Source organism: Macaca fascicularis, chromosome 6 (assembly GCF_037993035.2).
Source record: "Macaca fascicularis isolate 582-1 chromosome 6, T2T-MFA8v1.1".
NCBI lineage: Eukaryota > Metazoa > Chordata > Mammalia > Primates > Cercopithecidae > Macaca > Macaca fascicularis.
This window is the reverse complement of record NC_088380.1, coordinates 86,239,522-86,260,225: the sequence shown is the minus strand read 5'-3', so window position 1 is coordinate 86,260,225 and position 20,704 is coordinate 86,239,522. Positions and strand designations below refer to the sequence as shown.

The 20,704-nt window shown below is 41.1% G+C and overlaps 1 protein-coding gene across 32 annotated transcripts in view; it reads right to left on the bottom strand.

The window, feature by feature from the left end:
* Positions 1-20,704, bottom strand: part of LOC102115526 (V-type proton ATPase subunit S1-like protein) — a 112,821-nt gene that overhangs the window by 50,660 nt on the left and 41,457 nt on the right. For 29 of the 32 annotated variants that reach the window (XR_012413820.1, XR_012413819.1, XM_065546470.1 and 26 more), the window contains one exon: positions 3,674-18,921. The exons of the other annotated variants lie outside the window; for them this stretch is intronic. Coding sequence is in view for 27 of the 29 variants with exons in the window: in XM_065546470.1 (XP_065402542.1) it covers positions 18,619-18,921 (303 nt within the window). In the remaining 2 variants the exon portion in view is untranslated. Of the gene's footprint in view, positions 1-3,673; positions 18,922-20,704 lie in introns of those variants that run through there. 32 annotated transcript variants of the gene reach the window in all.

The window sequence follows — 20,704 nt, the reverse complement described above, 5'->3', positions numbered from 1 at the left end:
TTAATTTTTTTTTTAAGTTTCCACACTGTATTTCAAACCAGTTTTAAACTGCCCACACTATTCCCAAACTATTTGATTTCATGTTTCATCATTCGCTGAGTTTAATCATTTCCATAAAGGAAGCAACAAATGATGGCCAAATGAAAACAGAAACTTCAAGAGCTGGGGCATCGTTAGTGAGGGCCCCAGCTTCTTCCCAGGAAACCTGCTCAGCTGTGGGTTCCAGACAGAATAAGAATCTCTCCTGAACTTACACAACCTTAAGTCAAGAATGAAAAGTGGCTAATAGGAGAGAGACAGATGAAAAAGGATGAGCTCTCTCACTAACTACTCAGCCAAGGTTTTTATAGGAAGCAGCATGTATTTCACACTTTTCTGTAGCATGGATTTTACCAAATTTCAGTAAAGACACATGGCAATATTTCTTTCCGGGCATTAACTTAAATCTATTTTTCAATTCTTATTTTTAGACATCAAGTCCTGTGGTTGGCATCGCAGAAGTGTTTCTGGAACGTGGCCATGTTGCCAATGATTTTTAATGGATGCCAAAGAAGAAAAAGCATTCTAACTTGGAAGAAATACTTTAGGCCAGAGAAGAAAGCGCAAGGCAGCCTAAATGTAAACCATTTATGTTAAACAAATGCAGTCATGCTGAAACAATAGAGTTAGTGCCTTAGTCAAAGAATCTTGTGACATGTTTATGGTTATGGAGACTCGTATAAGAAATATAAAAATGATCTTTTTTGGTACTGGGGAAAATTAGGATATTTGCCTCAAATATTATGCTGTGGGTTGTGACCCATTCCTTAAAAAGTTAGAAAGCTTTTTTTCCTTGCCAATCTAAAACAGATACATGAACAAGAATAGTTAGGGTGAGCAGGCCTTGGACATTTAGGCATGTGGGCATGGTATGAGTCATGGGAACATAACAAAAGGAAGTCCAAAGACCTGGGGTCTTATCCCAGATCTGTCATTTGCTAAATATGAACCATGAGTCAGTACTCATCTAGGCTTCTATTTCCCATTAATAAGAATAGGATGATTTTAATGCATGCCCTCTCAGGGTCCTTAAGAAAGGGGTTCAGGGCCGGGCGCGAGCTCACACCTATAATCCCAGCACTTCGGAGGGCCGAGACAGAAGGATCACCAGAGGTCAGGAGTTTAAGACAAGCCTGCCCAACATAGGGAAACCTCATCTCTACTAAAAATACAAAAATTAGCTGGACATGGTGGCTCATGCCTGTAATCCCAGCTACTCGGGAGGCTGAGGCAGGAGAATCACTTGAATGCGGGAGATGGAGGTTCCAGTGAGCCAAGATCCTGCCACTGCACTCCAGCCTGGGCGACAGAGCAAGACGCTGTCTCAAAAAAAGAAAAAATAAAGAAAAGGAGATCCAGTACCACATCAACGGCAAACCAGTAGTATATTTTGAGACTAATAATAAGCCCTCATAAATTGAACCTCTTAAGAAGTAAACATGTCTTTCTGGCCTAAAGAAGCAAAACAGCTTCGGCTTTCCAGAAACTTTCAGTAGAACAACTAGGAGAGAGGTCAGAGAGAACTAACATTTAAGAACTGCAAAATATTAAGAATGAATATTTAATTTGAGTGTTGGTCAGAGTTAATGTCAATGTTTTTGGTGCCCAAGGCACTGACGGTCAGCTCAGCATCTAGTCAGCCCAAAGGCACTTTAAGTCTAATGCAGCCTCACTCGATACCACCTTATAGGTGATGTGGAGAGTCTAACAACGCTCAGTCTGGATTTTTCTCAGGCTCCATCCTCCTCAGTCTCACTTTGACAAAGCTCTTGAAAAAAGTTCAGCTTATCTGACTCCAACAGGGTGTTGAGTTTCTTGTGTCAGAGCTCTAGAAATAAGGAACTATTCTTAGCTGGGTTTACTTGGGAAATATTTAGCTGTGGTTGTTAGCTATTCTAGGAATGAGACTGGCTTTGGATGGAATCAGGTTGGCGCCTCCACTAGAAGAATGTCTGTTTGTTGAGGAAGAGAGCATGGGGATTGTAACTTCAGTTTGAATGTTTTAAACTATGTTGTGGGTAAATAGAAGTTCCTGCAACCCAGTTCCTCAGCATAATTCATCCATGGCTCTGTGCTTACTTACAAAAGGTGAGGCAAACTTGTAGTCAGCATGACCCCTAACTTCCATGTCGGTTGGTTACATTTACTGTCTTATCCACTAATGAAAGACAAGATTCTTAGGTGCAACAAAAGTCACTGAACTCCTGAAACATACCCTAAACATCTCTAGAAGCAGTTTGCCATAATTCCTGGCACTCAATATTGGCATCAGTGCATGGCCTACTCCAGTGTCTCAGAAGTCACAGATAAATAAATCCAATCAGAAAACCAGAGGGAGAGACTTTAAGAAGCAGGAGACAACCTTAGAGCTCAGTTGGCATCTGAAGGCAGGAAAATATGTAGGCAAACTGCCTAATTGACAAGTTGTAAACCAGGATTACAGATGCTGTAATACAACTGAATGGCTCATAGATTCGTGGAATGTCAGAATTCCAAAGGCAACTGGAGATGTGATGTTCAGTAAGAGTCAGTGATTATCCCACCAGACCCTGAGCAAGACCCGCATGAGAATTTCCTCACCAACGTGTCTCAGCACCTACCAGAGTATCTGGTACATAGTAGGTGTTCAATGTGTATTTGTTAAATACATGACAAACAAATGAGTAAATAAATTAATTAATTCAACAGCACTTGTTCCAGATGTCTGCTTTAAGGATGACAAACGCTCTATAGCATTAATAACAGACACCGCATGCTTGCTTTATCTCACAGCATTTGAAGTCTTAGATAACATAAAACTAATTTAAATGGTTTGTCTATTTTCTCACACTTCTAAAATCAAATTTTTAGTGTTCCTAAGCCCCGCAAAATGCTGAGATTGTGAAATCAGCTCCAGCAGGAAGTTATTAAAAAATAATATAATAACAGAGCCATGGGAATCTGTATGAATTTATAGGCACAAAGCCTGAAGTCAAGAGGATGTGTGATATGTTCACCAAATGTATGAATATTAATATAATACATATTATAATTAATTTAATATGTGCACTAATATTTAGATGCTATTATGCTACACAGGCATTTGATAATTCCTGACAACATAATTGACACCACCTTGACATTCATAAGAGAATGTTAAGCTTATAAAAAATTGTTAGTTGGTCAATGTTTATGTACTGTTCGTTTCTTTAAATCTGTCATAAAAGCAAGATGTCCTATAGGAAAAATAAGAATTATGAGGTGATTGAAAACAGAAATTGGGCGTTTTTAAACCTGCAAGTGAAATATATATCTCTATTTCAAAATCCAGGTTTTGACTTCATGTTCACTAACGAAAAAAGAGGGGAATTTTAGCAATTATCCAGATATTTCAAAAGGGGAAAGATATTTTTGCTATTCCACCAGAAATTTCATACAAAACTAAGGGCTGGCATGTTCCACATGACCTAGGCATAGCCCGTTTTCTTCTAAAAATTTTGTAGTTACATGTAATGAGTAATTTTTGTTCCATGGGAAAACTTAGTTTTATTGTGATTCACTGGTTAGCTATGGGTAACATTTATTATAAAATGGCTTATATTTTATTATATTAGTCATTGAAAATAAAAGAATATATAAAATAAATACGTTGATCTAGAGAGACAGAAGAAAAAGCATTGTTTATTCACCAAAATATTAAATAATAAACACATATCTTTCACTCTAAATACAAATGAATCTGACTAGATACAAAACACCTATTCTACTCATGGTAACTGTCACATGGACTTTGAGAAATTAAACATCCACATGATGGGAGATAAGGCTGGCTTCATCCTGTTCTAAATCAAGTACCAGCTCATGGAAAAGCAATGAATCACTAGTTTTCTTTGAGTGAGGAAGAAACAGATTGTGTGTGTTAATTCATCTACTTAAAATGGAAATATTTTGAAGATTTTAAAAAGGAACTCTGGATTCCAACAAATAAATGCAGATTTGGGAGAGTCATTTATTAAAACAAAAAATAGGTGTGTCTGCATTTTCCCTACTGATGACTGCAATCGATTAGGTAACATAATGGGCAAAACTTGTTAGTAGGATAGAACTGGAAACAAATTATTTTTCTGACAAGTTTTCTATTGGAGATATTAAGGAACAACTGATGTCTCTTGGAAAAAACTGAAGACAACACCCAGCTGTGGGTTTTCTTTGGTCTGATTTTCCCTGTTTTCCATGGCAAACAGGATTTACTTGAGGATGCCTGTCTCTGATTTGCCTGGCTGTTTTCCATTGGAGTCAGAGCTCCCTGTCTGGTGATGAGTTTGCTTTCTCACAAGTGGGGATGATACCCTGAGACCTAGGAGACCCGCTGCTCAAGGGCAGTGAGCATCCTAAACAGATGAACCAGAGAAAGTGAAAATGTTCTCCATAACCAAAAGCAAATGCAGAAAGCCAGGAGGAAAGAGAAACTCTTGGTTCCAAGGACACAGACATTGGTTCTGAGAACATTTCCTGCCTTGTAAAGAGTATATCATGAAGAACACAATCTTTTTGTCTCAATGGGCATCTCAGAAGGCCTACAAAGCAAGGCCCCAGGAAAACTGTATTAAGAAACAGTGCAGGAGCCTAATTCGTTTTCTATTTCGACAATCAAAAAAAAAAAAAAAAATGTGGCTGTTTGGTAAAACTCTCCTGACTACAAAGGAACCATCTGGGACTAATTATGATATCTAGCCTTATTTAAAACCGTCATTTCATTCTGTATTTTGAGTTCCTCTAATGTAGCTAATTAGGGTTTCTCCCAACCCTACTATAATCCCATATATATTATTATATTATGGGAGATATATATGTATCTATATTTGGAGGCATACGTTGGAGGAATATATATATATATTCCAAAGCTTTTGAAGAATTGTGCCAGGATTACTACTATTAGTAGCAAACAGAAAGTTTTGTGCATTTTTCTTTTAACTGAAAGTCATTTTCTAAGTTTTCTTCAACCGATAACAGTAATAGCTCCAGGACAAATTAGTGGCTTACATCATTGGAGCATCACATCTGGAGACCATGACTGCAGTGCACTCGTGTCTCTGTCAGCATGTGAGTTGCTTGCAATAGGACACGTTACTGATCCAGAATAAGCGTGGCCCCGCCCCTTCGGGTCTATAGAAAACTCCCAAGGGAGCCGTGAGACCATAAAGAGCTTACCTCCCCCCAAAAAGGTTAGAGACTAAACTACATTGAAGAAGCCCTTTCTCTTGCAGGCTACTGGCTAGAAGTAGATGGCTCTGTGGTAGCATCTCTCCCACTCAGCTATACTTCAAATCATTTTTTGAAAGAATATCTTTAAAGAGGCCTCAGAGTTTTCTGAAGTGCTTCTACTGCTTTCTTTCAATTGCTAACTAGAAACTGAATTTAGAAGGGAGATAACAGGAGTTTTGGGGGATCTCTCTTAAACCACAAGGAAAGGCAAGACACCCACTGAAAGAGTAGGGAAATTTTATCCTGGTTTATTACAGAGTAGTTTCCTTTTCCCACAAATAACTCTCGTCAACATGCTGAGAACCACCTCAGGACCATGACATTTGGGCATAGGTCTTTTGATTCCACCCTTCTTTCCTGCTGGCCATTTCCCTACCCCAGCGTGGGGCAGAGCCAGGCAGAAGAGAAAGAAGAACAACTTGACTGTGTGTGGATTTTCTGGCAAAAGTTTAGTGAAGGACAAGGTTCAACCTAATTTCTAAAATAAATTTTTCAAGTGTTATTGGTACAAACTCAGTCTGTTCCCCATTACCACAGAAAGCAAGAATTAACTATAATTTTGCTTCTATTTGATTCCCTGTAAGGACAAAACCACACTTTTAATGCCAACACATGCACAGTCTAACATTACAGTAAACGTTTTTCTGACGCATTTACAGATTGACACAAAGAGAGAGAGAGAGAAATAAACTAAAACATTTGGCTAGGGCTTAGTTACTTCACTGAGAATCAGTAATATTTCAGAAAGTGCTACAATGTAGAAATTATGAAATCCATTCTTTAAAGACCCTCAGGTTAGAGTCTGAATTACTAGAAAAAGAAAGAAATGCAAATTGTTTATTATTTTCACATGTACAGTAAATTCAAAAAATTGTACTTCTTTCGAGAACCATATGGGACGGGCTTTCTTTTCATCAGGAGTGGTTTTGCTTGTTATGCCAAGAGCTAAAAAGATGTTTTTAATAACCAAAGCCAGTTTGTTATACAATCTGTCTGGATTTAGCTTGTAAGAGAGATGAAGATCCCTTGGGCAGAAAATAGAGGGTGACGGGGTAGTTGCCTGAGATGATAGAAAAGTAGCACAAAATAAACAAAGATGATGATAAAAGATGATTCCAAAGGTAATCACCTTAACTTGTGGTTGGTAGAACTCCTGCATAGTTCATTGAGGAACCATAGGAGGTGACTGGGGCTCCTTTTGTCAGTGTGATCATGCTCTTTATGGGGAGAGTGTAAAAATAAATTGTGTGCCAGCAAACATGTTTCTTAAATACCTAAGTTTGGTGCACGTGAGGAATTCACCCAACAACAGCCTCAGAGGATCTCAGAGAACATGACTCCTCTTTAAACACGGCTTTGGTCAAGGGGAAGGCCAGCACCCTGTCTCGGACTAGGAAAAAAGAGTTATGAGAAATGAGAATGATCTTGAGAGGGTCGCCCATGTGTGTTTCCCTAGACCAGAATTTCAAAAAAAGATACACCAAAAACAAGTACCGTAGCAGGATGAAGTTGTCATGGTCCATGATGAAACCAGAAAATTAAGGAAAGTATAGCGCATTTTTCATAAAATTAAACAAATTTGCATTAAGAGCTAGTCTTTTACTGTAAGGTATATCCTTCCTATATTTCTCAAGTTAGAATATGCTTTATTACATTAGAGTGAATCACGGGAAATTGCCAATATTCAACTGCTTTTGACCTACAAAAACAACAGTTTGCTAGCATTCAACCTAACATTAAATGATGATAATTGGATATGGGAGATTCTAATGACCTTTTGTGGCAAAATATAGAGCTGGTAACCATATGTCAGTATCTAGATTGGTTTTGAAAGTTGTTTGGTCTATAAAATCCAGAAAAATAGTCATAAATATATATTGCCACTAAAGGGCATCTTAACCAGCAGACTTCTAGATTTTGATTGCAGTAAAATGAAACAACGCCCTCCCCTCCCCATGCCCCTGCCAAAAAAATAAAAGGAAGATAGACCCAGACACAAAACAGAATGTCATGGTCATTGTTGGAACCAGCTCTATAAGAAGGAGAGGGTATAATTCCTGCATCTTGGGACACCAGGAACACCAGGAAGACTTGAAACAGCCCTGAGCTAGGGTCTTTCCCATCCCCTGCCCCAGCCTGGTAGCTCAAGGGAAAAGGAATTTGCTGCTCACCCACATTCATTTCCTCCAATGGAAGGCAAAGAAGCTGATCGGCCACTAGACAGCAAAGGTAAAACTCTACTGGTGACTGGGTAGAAAAGAAGTTCCAGAAACTCAATATGGAAGGTTCTGCCAACAGTAGACAGGAAGAAAAGCAATCCAGCCCTCTGATTCTTATAAAAGAGGATGATCCAATGCCAAGAGGAGGGCATTTTTATTGACCTTGCCAATCACTGCTCAGGCACACCTGACAGACCACAGTGGGCCAATGGGATTCCCTCTGAGTGGGAATTTGGATTTGTGGGAGGTGAGCGGGAAGGCCCTGCAGAGACTAAGGCTGCCATTGTAGAATGAGCACAATGAGCCTAGGTGCAGGCAGAGAGCTGCCGAGACCAGTTCGGTCGTGGAGTCCCTAACCCAGAGGTGCTAGAGGAATTAAAGACACACACACAGAAATATAGTGTGGAGTGGGAATGACTGGGACTGACAGCCTTCAGAGATGAAGCTACAAACAGAGTTTTACCCACATATTTATTGATGGCAAGTCAGTGATGAGCATTGTTTCTATAGATTATAGAGTAACTAAAGCAGGAAACAAAGGGATGGGCTCTGGCTAGTTATCTGCAGCAGGAACATGTCCTTAAGGCACAGATTGAGGCTCATGCTATTGTTTATGGTTCAGGAACGCCTTAAGCAGTTTTCCGCCCTGGGTGGGCCAGGTGTTCCTTGCCCTCATTCCGGTAAACCAACAAAATTCAGCGTGGGCGTCATAGCCATCATGAGCTTGTCACAGTGCTGCAGAGATTTTGTTTATGGCCAGATTTGGGGCCTGTTTATGGCCAGATTTCGGGGCCTGTTCCCCACAGAGAGCTGAAGAGAGGAAGCAAACATGCAAAAGCCATGAGAGATCGTATGCCAAAGAGAAATAGATGGGAAGACAACAAGGCAGAGAAAGTAGCGCCCTTCATTATTCCAAATCCACGTCCAGCCATTCAAGAAGACCTAGCTGGGTCTTGGGATCCAGACCTTGAGATCCATGAGATAGCCTGAGACTAATTTTTCTTTACATAAGTGAGCTGGAAGACGTGGGGGAGGGGGTGTCTTAATTTTACAAACAAAAGATCCTTGCTAAATTATAAGTTTGTAAGTGATCTTTAATATTCAGCAGGAGAAGAAATGAGATTATAAGTAGAACTGGCCAAAAGTTATAGCAATCTGACTCCCATAACCAGGCTTCATGAATCTGAGAGTTAAGGGATGGAAATAGGAGTAACCCTCTCACTAGTACCCCTGATGATTCACTAGCAAATCATCAAAAGTTTGCTTCCCATACTTGCAACTTTCAGCTTGGCTGGTTTTGATTTCTTAGTTACAAAGAAAGAGGAATGCTTCCACCAAGAGACAAAACAACAATTCCATTCAACTGGAAGTTGAGACTGCCACATAGTCACGTTAGAGTCCTTACACCTGTGAATCTACCGGCAAAGGAGTTATGCCAGTAGTTCCCAACTGGGAATGGATTTTGTCTCCCAGGGGACATTTGTCTCCCAGTGGTCATCACAACTGGAGGAGGGGATGCTCCTAGGTATTATGTATCTAGTGGTAGAGGTCAAGGATGCTGCTAAATATCCTACTATGCACAGGATGTCCTTGCCCTCCTCCACTTTACATCCCTTCCCTCCCTTCCAAAAGGCCTGCCATGCAGACATCAAATTCTAGTGTAAGACATGAAGATAGGTTCACAGAGACTATTTAACTAGCTACTACAATTGTGTATAATGTTAAATCTCTATTCAAAAATGAATATGTATAGTTCAGCCATTGTGGTAAGCAATTTGGAGATTTCTCAAAGAACTACGAGTTGAACTATCATTTGACCCAGGAAATGGGCATACACCCAACGGAAAATAAATTGTTCTACCAAAAAGACCTGCACTTGTATATTCATCACAGCACTATCACAATAGCAAAAACATGTAATCAACCTAGGCATCTATCAATGGTGAACTGAATAAAGAAAATGTGGTACAATATGCCATGGGATACTACATAGCCATACAAAAGAATGAAGCCACTTCCTTTGCAGCAACATGGATGCAGCTGGACACCATTATCCTAAAGGAATTCATGCAGGAACCAAAAACCAAATACCACATGTTCTCACTTATAAGTGGGAGCTAAACAAGGACACAAAGATGAGAACAGTAGACAGTGGTGACTACTGCGGGGGAGGGGAATGAGGGTTCAAAGACTAACAGGTAACTATGCATTATGCTAACTACCTGGGTGGCGGGACCATTCATACATCAAACCCCATGACATGCAATTTACACATGTAACAAACCTGCACATGTGCTCCCTGAATCTAAGATAAAAGTTGATATAAAAAATAATGCGCGCGCACACACACACACACACACACACACACACACACACACACACACTCTTATACAGGCTCCTTCCATGGACCCGGAAGGGTTCCTAGCATTATGGTCTCTTGATTGTATGTTTTTGGAAAAATCTTAAAAATAAGCTATTTTGAACACAGTCAGTCAAGTTTCAAAATTATTTTGAACACAATCAGTCAACTTTCAAAATTTGTAACTAGTTGTGATTTGTTTTCTCTTTCTTAACAGAGAATCACCTTCATACCTAGTTTATACTCGTAATTTCATACTCATTCTCCTAGAGAGGGCCTTCTATAGGAAGGAAAATAGTCTATGCTTCAAAATCTGGCCCTGCAGAGCTTTAACTGCACTTGAGGTCAGTTCTGAGCTCATACCCCAGAAAACAAATCAAATGACCCTTTTACAACTGTGGGATGAAATAGACGCAAACTACAGAGGAATGAAGAAAGTCAGAAAGTCCTGAGTTCTAACCTCAGGCATTTAAACATGAAGTGAATTCCACCAATTTAGTCTTCATTATAGTTTGTATAAAGAAAATACCACTGTAAGAAGAAGGGCTGTCCTGGAAAATCAGGTTCAGTCTCAGAATATGCACACCCTCAACAAGAAGAGGGATGCAGCTGAGGGTACTAGGAGCTCAAGAAGGAAGATGAATTAAGGCTAAAACATCAAAATCTTCATCAGTGCATTTCTCTGGACCCTGGACCTTCCCAAAGAGCAAGGAAATTACTAACATGTAAAGAGAGTCTCAGATCTTATTGGAATGATTCATTGAGGTGGAAATGGAAAGTGCCTTGTTTGAGGAGAACATTGAGACACTGAGTAGGTTTCTAAGTTCAATGTCACACATAAATGTGACAACAAAATTTTAAGGCCAGAGATGGGTTTTGCTCAGAATTGATGTCATTGCTGGCTAAAGATGAACATTTTGGGAAACACTTTATCACTTTAAAATACTTGGAAATAAAATTTAGCTCCTTAACCAAAAACTGCAATAATATGCATTCTACAGCCAAGTATTTTACAAAAAAAAAAAAATTCTTCACATTTCTAAGTTTTTCTGTGACAACTTTTATACTGAAGAAATAATATGTATCCTTCATGACCTAAATGTACAGATATTTTAGACATATTTTATTTTTTAACATTGTAAAACCATTTTTATCTCAGATCTAAAACAGGATGGATGGATGGATGGATGGATGGATGGATGGATGGATGGATGGATGGATGGATGGAGAGAAGGGAAGGGTTTGACAGATGAAGAGTTGTTATTCTAAACCTGGCTGCAGTTCGGCAAGAAAAAAAACTTTCTCATGATGGAGAAAGGCTCTTTTCTTTAAGAACAATTCCATACCGAGCATGTTGGTTGTGAAAGGTGAGATTCTTAGAGTTCAACCTACATAACAGAGTTCCAATAAAGAAGAATCAAAGCGTTCGACATGATAAAGAAAGAGGATTTGCAAGCCTCTTGACGGTGGGCTGGGAAGAGAAGGTTTTTAGGTCTCTGAGACTGGGGGGATGCATAAAGAATTTGGGGAAAGAAAAAGAGAGGTCCTCAAGAGGGTGAAAGTTCAGGGCCGAGAGATGAGCATGGCCAGTGAGAAGTTCTCTGAGAGGGATTAGCATTAAATGTCCACGAAAAGAGAATTGGGAATGATTTCCTGCCTTAGGCCATAATTATTCTATTAATTCCCCAATGTTTAGGAAAATCGGTGATACTCATGCCAATGTCAGGCAGCTGCTCTCATAACTGAGAGCCAGGGGAGAAGGTGAAGCCACCAGCGAAGTAACTGAGAACCACCAGAGGCAGGAAATCAGAACCAGAAGGCACAGTGAGAATGTGAGTCACCGCCACGCACACCCGGCCCACCCTCCTGCTGATGCCCAGCTACGATGGGGAGCAGACTTATTTCTCACATGAAAGGGGCTCAAGCCACTTTATAGGAGAGTAAACTAAAGGTTGACACAGAAGGTCAGAGGATTTGGGAACGTCTGGGTAGCCAGCATCAGAGTTACATGTGTTGCAAATATAACAACTAATTTGATCACCTACATTTGCCCTATTTTTCCTTAATAAACATTTCAGAAGGTTCAAACCGCATTTTAAATTCCAATTCTTTGGAACTAGAGGTTTTGCTCTGGACCATTTGCTTCCTATAAAATGTTGTTGATCTCAGGAGCTAACAGCATCACACAGAAACACTGCAAGTTCTATCACACTGAAAGAAATATGAAATAAAGGCAGGTCGTCTCAATGAGTTACACAGAAATGTTGGGTCGATTCATTCATCATGACCTTGAGGTATGAGGGCGGAGAAGGCACAGGCAGGGACACAGGCAGAAGGACGGTTGCTCAGTATGCTGCCTAGAAGATTGTGAGCCTTCTCTGTCTCCTCTGAGGAAGGGCAAGTGGCTGTTCCTCACCCACCCCTAAGAAGGGGATCCTGTAACACCCTGGTTCCTCTGAGGACCTAGCTCCACCAATTTTCTTCCATCTCTAGTATATATTTGTTTAACCTTCCCCTGTTCCCCAGTTCCTCCAACCAGCACACGGGCTCCCAACTGCAGAGGCAGGCAGCCTGGTGGGGTGCAACACCGTGTGGCTTGTTAGCACTGATTTCTCACACTGTTTATATAGAGAGTATTCCAGAGCTGCTCTGTAATATCACTCTCATATTCCGCAATGCTTTTTTGAGTAAGAAAGCTCTAGTTTGCTATCTGGGAATTGTCCATAGCCCACAGCCTATCTCAGTTACCCATGGACATTTATGCACCAGGGATCTCAAAGGAACAGAATGCTGTAAAGCCCGAAAATTGGGATACAGGGTAACAATGTGTGGGCATTCTGCGGGAGTGTATTACACATGTGAACCGCATTATTCATAATATTGCAGCAGGCAAAGCAAACACCTCATCACAAATGCCTTACCCTACGATATGCTCAAGTTTCTTCCATCTTATTAAAATCTTATTAGAATGATTGCCTTAAATCCTTTCCGAAAAACTCTGAAACTGCTAGATATAAAACAAAGCAACAAATAAATTTTAGTGTCTAAACCCCTGTGTAAGTCCGTTTCCAATAGGAAACAGATGGCACCCTCAAATTAGGACAATTTAAGTGGGGTTTAGTTAAACAAGAACCTTTTATAAGGGTCCCAGTAGGGTACAGGAGAACCACAAGGGAGAGTGTAGTGACCTGGGGCTAGTAGCAATGGAGTAACCATCCCTGAGTCAAAAGCAACAAGGGAAGAAGTCACTGAAACACAGAAGGAGAGAATGTGGAGGGGGCTGTCTTGAAAGGAGCAGTGAACGTCAGAGAAGGGATGAAACCCAGTCGAAAGCATTCCCTCTGGGAGATCCCCAGGGGATAAATATCCTGAGCTCCCTCTACTCGCTCTTTTCCATGAAGTGTGATGTTCATCAAGGACTTCCTTTTGGGCAAATGCCAGAAATAAACACTCCTTAGTTCTTTTCTCACTTGCTTTCTCTCCGGCATTTGACATGGTTTCTACTTCCCTCATCTTGAAAGCTTGTTTTTCTTTGATTTCTGGGACACTACTCTTTCTTGGTTTGCTCTCTTCCTCTCTGATTTCTCCTACTCTAAATCTACAGATTGGTCTTTCTCGTCCTACTCCATAAATGATAGTGTCCCCAGGGGTCTGTTATCAACCTATCCTTTCTTCTCAGGTGATCTCATTTATTTCTTCACCAATACCACCTAGTTTTCAACTTTCCCCATAGGCCCATTACTACCTGTCTTCATTTGGGTTTCCCTAGAAGTAGATCCTGAAACAGGGATGTAGATGCAAATAGCTTGTTTTGGCAATGATACTTGGAAACGCCATTAGGGGAGTGGGGAAGGGAGACAGGGAAGAGGAAGGAGCCCATAAAGTAAACATTATTAAGCAAGATTCCACAATGGGCGAAAGGGCTTAGTCCTTCTGGGAAGCTCCAGGGAACAGCATAAAACATACTCTAGAGTTTTCCCAGGCAAAGAACAAATGAACTGTGGCGTTTGTACACAATCCCCGAGTCATTGGTTGAGGGCTACTCCCAGAAAGCATTAATTCCTTACCCCTTCCAGCCTGCCATGACCATAGGTAGAGAAGCCCCTGAGGACAGTTGTTGGCAATGGAAAGATGTGCCAGAACACACCAAAATGGTAAGTGCCAAAGCAATGTGGGTGGAACACTGACAGCATCTGCTACATTTCTAAATTTCTGTTTCTGGTCCAGATCTCTCTCTTTGTCCCCAGATCCATACGACCAACTGCCTACTTAGGCCTCTACTGTGAGATTGCAGGGGCCACCCACTCCCACCCTCACCGTTTTCTCACTGATTGCAGAGCCTGACACCACCATCCTCACAACGCCAAATCAGACACCTACCATTCATTTGTGATTTGCTAATTGGTTACCAACCTCCTAACACCACTTTTAGCTTCTATCTTCCATCACTCTGTTAGTTCAGGTCCTAATATTTTTTGCCTAAGCTGTTGCAATAATCTCCTAATCAGCACTTCTCTCCCTGTTCTATTCACATTTCCACACCATGTAATCATCTTGCTCGAAATCCTCTAAAATCCTCTTAAGGGCCTCTCAATTACCTCAAGTCAAGATTCTAAGTCTTTAGGTGAATACAAAGATCTGGTCTCTCTCTTCATCTCCAGCTTCTCCTTCTCAACTCCTCTAAACACATTCTATCTACCTACCCACACACATGTGTTCATAGTTCTCCACACATGACAGAGCCTAGACTTTGCATATGTGTTTCCTTCTGCTGTGCTTTCATCTTGCCTTCAACTCCAACTTGTGTCAAACATCACTTTTTTGTCACTTTGTTCCAGATCTCCAAGGAGACAGCTCTTAGGCTGTGTTTCTGCAGCACTAACAATTACTGAGCAATAATCACATATCTAATGGGTTTATAGTAAAGGTATTCATGTGAATAGTGTAGGTTCTTTACCTGAAGGTCAGAACATACCAGAAGTGATCCAAAAAGATGAAGACCTGATGGATAAGCATACAACTGCTCATAATAATACTCAACATCAGACAAAAAGACATCTTAAGATACCTCTTTCTCACTCGAGGGATTCCAGTTATGAGCAGACTCAGCTCTGGGAACCTACCATGATGGTTCAAGTACGGCTTTTTATACCAGATCTAGATTCTATCATCAACATTGTTATTATGTGGATCAAAGGGCACACCAGTGGATTGCCCAGCCACAGATGTCAAAGACCAATTTACCATTAACAAAGATAATCTAATCTGATTAACACTCCTGCCCATCAGCCTTCTAAGGTGACTGGGCTGCTACTCACCCTCTACCACTCCAGGGTCTCAGCATCCCTATGGAAACTAAGCATTCTGTTTCCAAGGTAACATCTACCTCCACTCTAGCCTACAGAGGACAGCCACCAGGGCACTTTTCAAAAGTGCTGATGCCACATTCCCAATGTATTTATCAGTGCTATGACAAAGGGAGTGTCCTCTGGGCCTTTACAGAGAGAAATAGTTACAGGGAGGGAGAGCAGTTCATGCATGATAAATCCATTCCTACATCCCAATCATTTAAGTTACTGCATTTCTCTTCTTTCTCTAACACTAAGAAATGACTGATCCCTCTACTTCATTTAGTGTGTGCCACTGTTGAATCTAGGTTTTAATCAACAAACTGAGAAAACTGTTAGGAACACTTCCAGCCGCTCAAACCAGCACATTTAATCCAAAATCTCTGGTGAGAGAACCCATATCCAAAAAATTCATCCCAGTCTAAAATTATACAGCTCATTCCCTGGGCTAGCACCTCCAGAATCCATTACCACACATAATCTCCCAAATCTTTTGTGGCATAAGTTAGCAAAACTATTTTTGCAATTTGATTATCACAGATTTGACTTTACAATTGGTTCCCTGGTATATGCCAGAATGTGACTCTAATTGCCTAAAGGCAATGAGGAAAATTGACACCCCCTGGCAAGACAACTATTTCTGGTGAGGTCATCACAGTGTCTTCAAGCAAGGCAGGAATAGCTTTGTCTCTCAGGCGTTGCTTCTACTAACAGGAAAAAATAGTGGAATTTGGGAGCTTAATATTCCTAAAAATTTAAATCCTCCCAAAAGTCACTATTTCTATTCTCAACGTTCCCCTCTTTTTTTATTTTTATTTTATTTTTGAGACAGGATCTCACTGTGTCACTCAGGCTGGAATGCAGTGGCACAATCGTAGCTTATCACAGCCTCAAATTTCTGAACTCAAGTAATCCTCCAGCCTCGGCCTCCTGAGTAGCTAGGACTATCGCTCATGCCACCATGCCCAGCTAATATTTTTGTTGTTGTTTTTAGAGACAGGATCTTGCTGTGTTGCCTAGGCTGATCTCGAACTCCTGGGCACAAGTGATCCTCCTGCCTCACCCTCCCAAACACTGGGATTAAAGGCATAAGCCACTGTGTCTGGCCTATTTTATTATTTCTAGAGACAAGGTCTCACTCTGTCACTCAGACTGGAATGAAGTGACATGATCATAGCCCACAGCAACCTCAAACTGCTGGGCTCAAGCAATGCTCCTGCTTTAGCCTCTTAAGTAACTAGAACTACAGGTGCACGACAGTACCCTTACCTAATTTTTAAAAAAATTTTTTTGAACTCCTGGCATCAAGCAATCCTCCTGCCTTGGCTTCCCAAAGTGCTGAGGTTACAGGCATGAGCCACTGCTCTTAGCCTGTCAGAGTTCTTCTGTTTTGTGATCATTATGCTCGTGTTCGTATAAGAGATCCAGCAAAGCTATGAATTTCACCTGCAATGCAGGTAAGCAGTTTGCAGGATCTGACCTGTGTCTGATTTTCTACCATGCTGGCCCTTTGACAAGAGGTAAGGGATCCCTTTAGATCAGTCTTAGAAACTTCCCAGACTGTAAGCCATTGGGCACAGTTAGAAAGAGCCAGCCAAACCTGCAGGTATCATCCATACTCATGGTGACTATCTATCCCAGTTTCCTTGGCACCATCCCATTTATGTCTGCTATCTGAGAATTGTTAACCACACTCATTTTCTCTTTCAAAAGTGTCCTAGTTTGAGCAATACATTATGTTTACCCTTCACGTGCCTGTAACCGAGCAAACAACCACTTATAACACCAGTGGATGCTCAAGCGAACCACAGTAAAAATCTGTTTGATTACTGAATACCATTCTCTAAGGCTGACAGTTTCCACTGGTTTAAAGCCAAATGGAGTTGGATAATCAATCACAGATTCGCATTTTCTTGAGTCTGTTCCCTGCAATCCTCTTGGTACTAACAACTACATAAATCAGGATTCTTCATTGCAGACTACAGAATCAACTCTGTTATTAAAACAGAAAGAAATTTACTATAAAGTATGGGATCTTACAGAATTCTGAGAGGGCCAGAACCAAATGTACATTCATAGCCAAGAAAATTGCAGCCAAAATAAATGCCCAACATGAGACTGTCCCATCAGAAAACTCGCTGTCATTATCATCTACTGCTTGCCACCTAGGATGGGACTAGACAGCAGACCCATCATGACAGCTGCCCAGAAGATTCTCTTGCTCTGTGTGTGACCCTCCACTGCACATGGTTTCCGTCTGCATTCTAAGTTTTGTGTAGGAGTATCTTCTTGTAGAACCTAGGTCCTGTACCGAACCCTAGCTGGGAAAATGCAATGTCATCTTTATATTTAAGATCTCTTTAAGACAGAAGGCATATTACTAGAGACGCTTTGGTGAGGATGAAGAGTGAATCAATCTTCAGTATCTGCCAAGAGCTGAAAAGGATGCTGAGGAATGCATATGAAAGACAGTGACAGTAAGAACATCAGTGGTAGCTCTAGAATTTCTATTAAGGAGGCATTTAGAGGACACTATCTCATTGGAAGGAAGATCAGGGGATATGTCTCAAAGCTGTGTTTGCATAGCAAGCACACTGTTATTGCTTCGCTCTATTGTTTATTCCAAGTGGACCTATGAGAGCTCAAAGAGGTCTAAATCAGACAAATGAGACAATGCTGGCACCTTGACCAGATGGAAAGGTAAAATATGGCCAAGACTATTACCCCTACTTCACAGATGGAGCTGTACTGCTTCTGAACAGCAAAGTAAAGGACAAGAAGGTCCTTAAATAAAGTGCTCTGCCACATGGACTGGAGTCCTCCCTCAACATTTCTGTGAAAGAAAAAAAGACTATTTTTAAAACAAAATTGGGACATAATATCTAGAAATGCAAATTATGTTACAAAATAGTTTAAATTATGAACCTCCAGATAATCTTGGGTTTATTATTTCTATAATTATCACATCCAAACTGGCACAGGCAAGGAGGACCGAGTGTGTTTTCCTTTCTCTGTGTTGCCAATCTTTCTCTCTCTCTCCCTCCATCTCTCCCTCCCTTCCTCCCCTCCTCCTCTTCCTTCTTCTTTTTCTTTCTCTCTCTCTCTTTCTCTTTCTTTTTCCCTACTTGAAATACTCCTTTGTTTTCAGGGTAGTTTGAGGCAACTAACAGTCATATTTGTCTTTGTGGGGTCCCTGAGATGCCTTTTTTCATTGCCCCAAGTCTACCTACGTAGGCCAGAGGATGGTTCAAAAAGAATTCATTATATATTTCCTTTTTCTGTTTTTTCTTTTTTTTTTCTTTTGTAATCAATCCATTTGGTGAAAATCTGTAATTCACAAGTCAAATAGCGTAGAACAGAAACAACTTTCGGAGCCCACTGTGGATGTGGTGGGGGCCAGCCTGTGCTGCTAAACATAGATTTTGCTGATCTGTTGGCTTCTCAGTTCATAGCATGCAGCCCCCTGGCTCCTCAGCAGCTCCTTCTCGTCAGCTGTGTCTCGAGCTTTCAGCTGCGGGAAGTGGGCAGGAGAGGTGATGAGATCGTAGTGCTGGGCCAGATACCGCAGGTAGATGAGCATGTGCAAGGCGTAGGCCAACACCAGCAGCAGGATCAGGGACGTTGCCAGGCCAATCAGAATAGCTGGCGAGAAGGAGGAGGCGCAGTCTTGGGCCTTCGTAAATCGTGCCCCCTTGATGGCAAAACCTTGGATCTGCAGGAGAAAGGAAGGAGCTGAAGTGATACATCCCTTCTCTCCTAGGATCTACTTCCCAGTTGGGCTGGCAGTTCTGGCCCCTAGGTAGCCAAATTTCATATACTGTCGCCCTATTTGCTGAATAATTTAACCACACGATTTGACAAATGTGATTGTGCTTATGGGGACAGTGCAACTCAATCTTAAAACAGGACTGACCCAGAAATTCTGGGATGTATGGTTGTCATAACTAGGAGGCTCATGAAATTCAAGACTGAAATAAAACCTTGATTTCAAGGCTCTGCAAGAAAACCTCTTTTAATCTGATCCTTAGAAATATTCCGGTTCATGGAAAAACCACAACTGCTGTGTTGTCTCTAAAATCCAAAGCACACTCAAAATTTTATAAGGCTATTATAAGTTTCACAAAGATTTTAAGTCTCCATTCCTCTGCCTTTGATTCTATTGACAGGAATGAGGAAGAGTCTTTGAAGGGGGATGTCATGATCCTTAATGAGGTAAAAGATAAATAATAATCATAAAAGCTAACACTTATCAAAGGTTTTTGTGTACCATAAACTGCCTTAATTTTTTCAGGATGCAAAGAGCCTATGAGTAAATTACTATTTCATTCCTACTTTATGGATGAGGAAACTGAGGCACAGAAAAATTAAGTAACTTGCCTAGAGTCACACAACAGTAAATGTTGTGATGGTGTAATTGAAACCTGGGCAGTGGGCGTCAGACTCGCACTCCATAGCTCCTGGTGGGTTCTCTCTCTTCCTCCTCCCTACCCTCTCTCTCTATTGGTTTTACCATACAGACTTCGTCCCATTTCTGGATCCCTCCTTGCATCCTACCCATTACTTTTAATGGCAAAAACCGCAATCACTTTTGCACCAACCAAATAGAAAGAAAAGCTTTCCATTATGTGCAGATGAAATGGTATCATTACTTGAAAGAAAGAGAGGTTCAAATTGAGAACTGGCACTGATATCTAATGCTGTCAAAATGAAACAGGGCTACAAAGCAATTACTTTAAAACAAGAGCCATCGCTTGTGGAAGACAGCCCCTTGTCTAGCTGGCTTTAAAAGTATGACCCTACACAGCGTTGCCTCATTCAGACACCTACTCGGTTTTTAAAGAGTACATCAGATGACTGAACTATCCATGAGTGCTTTACTGAAAATTCACTTTGATGGCTTAAGTGAGCACTTTGGCATTGTCCCGTGTGTGTTAGAATTATTGAGGCCGCCCATCACTCCATAGACGCAAGGGGCCTTGCTCGCCCAACTGTCTGTGCTCTTGATTGAACCCAAAGCAGCTTCTGAAGGAGACTCTTGTTCTAGCTTTGGGGATCCCTGCCCTGCCCCTCCTGTGAAGAGGCAGAGTGACCTTCTCTTTAGACTGGTGCCTGAAGAGTCGAGCTCCGCCATGACAAAAGACGACCTCACTTGATTCTGCAACTCCAGCCAAGGAGAATGTCCTCAGGTTGACTGACACTTAATTCTTTTTTTTTTTTTTTTTTTTTTTTTTTTTGAGACAGAGTTTTGCTCTTGTCACCCAGGCTGGCGTGCAATGGCAGGATTTCAGCTTACTGCAACCTCCACTTTCAGGGCTCAAGCGATTCTCCTGCCTCAGCCTCCCAAGTAGCTGGGATTACAGACGCTTGCCACCATGCCCAGCTAAATTTTGTATTTTTAGTAGAGGCAGGGTTTCACCATGTTGGCCAGGCTAGTCTCAAACTCCTGACCTCAGGTGATCCACCCATCTCGGCCTCCTAAAGTGCTGGGATTACAA